The 5,163-nt window shown below is 45.3% G+C and overlaps 1 protein-coding gene across 3 annotated transcripts in view; it reads right to left on the bottom strand.

Moving 5' to 3' along the window:
• The window catches only part of ar (androgen receptor), a 61,992-nt gene extending 57,493 nt beyond the window's left edge, over positions 1-4,499 (bottom strand). For 2 of the 3 annotated variants that reach the window (XM_035527033.1, XM_035527032.1), the window contains exon 1: positions 1-4,499. This exon is cut by the window's left edge and continues 338 nt beyond it. In XM_035527033.1, coding sequence (XP_035382926.1) covers positions 1-1,101 — 1,101 coding nt within the window. In that variant the 5' untranslated portion in view covers positions 1,102-4,499. The other variant, XM_035527031.1, reaches the window with a different exon arrangement.
• Between the last annotated feature and the right edge of the window lie 664 nt (positions 4,500-5,163).

Raw genomic sequence — 5,163 nt, 5'->3', positions numbered from 1 at the left:
GCCGTATCTCTGCTCCACGCATCCCGCGAGCTCGTCCGCTAACACCCCAGACTTTAGGATGCCGGACGCCGGTCCGTCATCGAGCTCGGGAGGCAACGGCTCCATCATACCCCCGAAGTTCGCGGGCAAGAGGGGCTCGAAGCGACAGGAAGCGGCAGCGCGAGCTGCGTCCATGCTGAGGGCAGCAGCCGCTGTGCTCTCCGCTCTCAGCCTCGCGACGTCCTCGCGGAACTCCGGGTTTGGCTTGCTGGTGTTCGGGCGCGCGTGCGGGTTGCTCAGGTGCTGGAAGGTCGCCGTGCCACCGGGCAGGTGCTCCGCGTCGCCGCTTCTAAACTTCCCGCAGAGTTTCGCGAGCTGCAGAGCGCCACCGCCGCTGTCCGCTCCGCTTCTGTAGTCCCCTCGCGAGCAGCCCAGCGCTTCAAACAAACAGCTGCCTTGACTTCCGTCTGTGGTAGGGGGCGGCGGCGCGCGGTTCGCACCCACGTCGCCGAGCTCGTGCGTCTCCACGGCCAACCCCAGCGACACAGACACGGCTTTGCACAGCTCTCGCGCGGTCTCGGATATGGTGGTGCTGCCGGCGGAGCTCGGTACTCCGCTGTGTGCCGCTCCCGCGTCACCGCCCGCTCTCAGCTCGCGCGTCTGGTGGGGTTCGGCGGTGCTCACGCGGGACGGAAGTTCCGACTTGCTGTTTTGCTGGAAGTCTGAGCGACGGATGCCGAATTCGGCGACATCCGCGCGGTCGGACATGACCTCCGTGAAGCGGCTTTTGCTTTCGGGGCTTTTCGCGAGCAGGACCCCGTTCGCCTCCATCGGTGAAACTCCCATCAAATCCGCGATTTCGCCGTCCCTCGCGATGCCGCCTGGCCCGAGCGGGGTCCCGGCACGTACTTCTCTGCAGGGTGAGCGCGTATCCCCGTGGGACTGGCGCGTTTCCCACGGCCGCGCGTCCGGCTGGACACTGCACTTGGACTCCAGGGTGTCCGAAGCTGCAGCGCTTCCAGGTCGCGAGCCGTGCACACCGTGGAACAGCGCGTGAAAGGGACCACGGAAGAGCGTGTTTGGGGAGTCGCAGACTCCGCCGAGCCCCTGGGGGAGATCCATGCCGCACACCGACCACTCCAGCGCAGAGGCCCGCGCGATACTTGAAAGTAAACTCGACGCAACAAGTTGATCGACGAAATAAATAAATAAATAAATAAATCCGTTCCTCGATCGCGAGGCGGAGGTGCGAAGGCCCTCACGCGCACATACCGTCTAAACCTGTCCTGAACAGATGGTAATATATTTGTTTCTCTGAAAAAAATATCAAAAAAGCGTACTATGACAATCTCGCGCAGTCTCACCCGGCCACAGGAGCGATTGCCAAACGCGACTTTTCCAGAGCAGCAGCGCAGCACGGGTGGTGAAGAAAGCGGACTTCACGTGGACATTTAGGAGTTTAATCCCCGCAAAACCACTGCACCTCACCGCGCGCACAGGAGAGCGTGTTAGACATCCGGCCCGAGTGGCCCGAGCGTTCTCCCTCCCAGTAACGACGTGTTTCCACGCTCTGAAGCACGAGAGGTGCGCCGGCCTGGTCCAGGAGGCGGCTCGCGGTTACCAAACGACACTTTCCGTCCGTGTCGACAAGTCGAGTGCTGTCCTCGGGGCCCGTGCAACTCGCCTCGGCGCGTGCTTACGCACTAAGCGGTCGTATTCAGCAGCGGTAACGAGGCTGGACTGTGGAGTTCTCGTGCAGACGGAGTTGTCTCGGCGAAGTCCTTGAGCGCGCTGTTGCCCCTGCGCTATCAGGCAGCGCGCTTTGGCAGTGCGCCTGGCGCGAGCACAGTCACCCGGAGCTCGGGCTGCGAATGTCAGACTGGAGGCGACGATGGCGGGGTCGCGTTAGAGTAACAGATATTATAGTATTACAGATATTACAGATGTGTTAAAGTAACAGATATTACAGCATTACAGATATTACAGACGCGTTAAAGTAACAGATATTACAGCATTATAGACATTACAGATGTGTTAAAGTCACAGATATTATAGCATTACAGGTATTACAGATGTGTTAAAGTCACAGATATTATAGCATTACAGGTATTACAGATGTGTTAAAGTCACAGATATTATAGCATTACAGGTATTACAGATGTGTTAAAGTCACAGATATTATAGCATTACAGGTATTACAGATGTGTTAAAGTCACAGATATTACAGCATTACAGGTATTACAGATGTGTTAAAGTAACAGATATTACAGCATTATAGACATTACAGATGTGTTAAAGTCACAGATATTATAGCATTACAGGTATTACAGATGTGTTAAAGTCACAGATATTACAGCATTACAGGTATTACAGATGTGTTAAAGTAACAGATATTACAGCATTATAGACATTACAGATGTGTTAAAGTCACAGATATTATAGCATTACAGGTATTACAGATGTGTTAAAGTCACAGATATTATAGCATTACAGGTATTACAGATGTGTTAAAGTCACAGATATTACAGCATTACAGGTATTACAGATGTGTTAAAGTAACAGATATTACAGCATTACAGATATTTCAGATGTGTTAAAGTAACAGATTACAGTATTACAGATGTGTTAAAGTAACATATTACAGCATTATAGTTATTACAGATGTGTTAAAGTAACAGATATCACAGCATTACAGATGCACTAGAGTAACATGTTACAGCATTACAGGTATTACAGATGCATTAGAGTAACATATTACAGTATTACAGATATTACAGATGTGTGAAAATAACAGATATTACATCATTACAGATATTACAGTATTACAGATATTACAGATGCATTAGAGTAGCATATCACAGTATTACAGATATTACAGCATTACAGATATTACAGACACGTTAGAATAACAGATATTACAGCATTACAGATATTACAGACACGTTAGAGTAACAGATATTACAGTATTACAGATATTACAGCATTACAAATATTACATACAAATTAGATATACAAATATTACAGTGCTAGTGGTAGCTCAGTGGTTAATGTACTTGACCTGTAATTGGATAGTTGCTTGTTCAAGTCCCACCACTTTGCCACTGTTGGGCCCCTGAGCAACACCCTTAACCCTCAGTTGCTCAAGTTGTACTCAATGATAATTGTAAGTTGCTTTGTATAAAAGTGTCACGTAAATATACAGTATTACAGCTGCATTAGAGTAACAGATATTATAGATGCGTTAGAGTAAGAGATATTACAGATGTGTTAGAGTAACAGATATTACAGATGCGTTAGAATAAGAGATTTTACATATATTATAGATGCGTTAGAGTAACAAATATTGTCATATTGTCAAATATGTACTCAGTCATAATTGTAAGTTGCTTTGGATAAAAATGTTAGCTAAATGCTGTAAATATAAGGTATTATAGCTGCATTAGAGTAACATATTACAGTATTACAGATGAGTTAGAGATATTGCAGTATTACAGATATTACAGACATGTTAGAGTAATAGATATTAAAGATATTACAGACGCACTAGAGTAACATATTACAGCATTACAGATATTACAGCTGCACTACAGTAACAGAGTATTACAGATATTACAGACGCGATAGAGTAACAGATATTACAGCATTACAGATATTACAGCTGCACTACAGTAACAGATATTAGAGTATTACAGATATTACAGACGCGATAGAGTAACAGATATTACAGCATTACAGATATTACAGCTGCACTACAGTAACAGATATTAGAGTATTACAGATATTACAGACGCGATAGAGTAACAGATATTACAGCATTACAGATATTACAGCTGCACTACAGTAACAGATATTAGAGTATTACAGATATTACAGACGCGATAGAGTAACAGATATTACAGTACCTCACCCCCACACCTAAAACATGCCCATGCATCATGACTTTATAAAGTACATGGTTAAACGGCGCCGCATGCTGCACAGGGCAGGCCGTTAACCGGACAGCAACATGTTACACCTGGAAACAACATTTGAACTGTCTTTGTCCCACAAAAAAAGTATAATAAGTATAAAAGTATAATAAGCAACTTTTCACACCAAATTCTAATCTTTTCAAATTATTTTTCTGTCACGGTTTTTAAATGACATAGTAATTCAATTTTACAATTTGCATATATGACCTATTCATAAATAAAGCTGTTTTTACACTTAAAATATGTACACCTTTCCAAAATGTTGAGGTGTATGATATTTACTACCTATATCTGTCCTCAGAAAAATGCAGCAGTAGTCTGTTAACAGGGGGGCTCCACTTTCCCTGGTACCACTAAGCACTGACATCTGGGTGATAGAGATGTTCTGGAAACATATTTGGACTCGCTGTGGAAAAAAAAGAGAATTTATTTTCTTTTTTTGTTTTTGAATAGGACAAAATCTTTGTTAACCATTGTTATAAAATAGCCTACATTAAAACAGACAATGAGGGTAACAATACGACAAATTAGCCTACAAGTTAAACAAATAAAATAAACGATCATATGCATATAAAGGCTGTGAGAGTCATTAGTATGTGGGGAAGTGTGTTTGTGAGCATTCTAGTTGCACAAGGTTTTTTCCCTCTGGTGCCCTAAATGATTCTCGCACACACGTGGCCTACATGCACGTGCGCACACATCGCTGGGCATGCATGCGAACAGCACCGGGGTGTCGGTGCACCTGCACGCATGCTGCTTCTGGTCCTGCGGAGTCACCAAAGTTCCCGAGAATGATCCCGGCGCCGGCTCATTTTGAGGGCGTCGGGAGTGAGCTAGTGCTCCTTTTCTCTCTGTCTAGAGTGTCTTTTAAAGCGATTACTGTCCAGCTGCTGGTTTTTATGACAGGTCCCTTCCTGCACTCCCTGCCAGTCACTTCTGTGTCTTTTCTTTGATGTCTCTTGGGACGGCACAGAAGCCCCCAGGGAGCTGAACACATGTCGACATTCACCGGTTCAAGCTTTCTGAGAATGCTGATGAGGAGGCAGTGAACACTGGACGGTATATCCCTGAATGTAGAAAACAAAACAAACACACACACAGATGCATTTATTACATTTAGTTTGATGTTTAAGAATAATTTTTTGATCCAAAGTGAAACTCCTTAAAAGAACTGTAATAAATAAATGAACGTCCTAAGGAATGTCTTCTTCCG

This window comes from Electrophorus electricus, chromosome 6 (genome assembly GCF_013358815.1).
Source record: "Electrophorus electricus isolate fEleEle1 chromosome 6, fEleEle1.pri, whole genome shotgun sequence".
Lineage (NCBI taxonomy): Eukaryota > Metazoa > Chordata > Actinopteri > Gymnotiformes > Gymnotidae > Electrophorus > Electrophorus electricus.
Note: the sequence above shows the minus strand (reverse complement) of the source record. Positions and strands in the feature narration are given on the sequence as shown.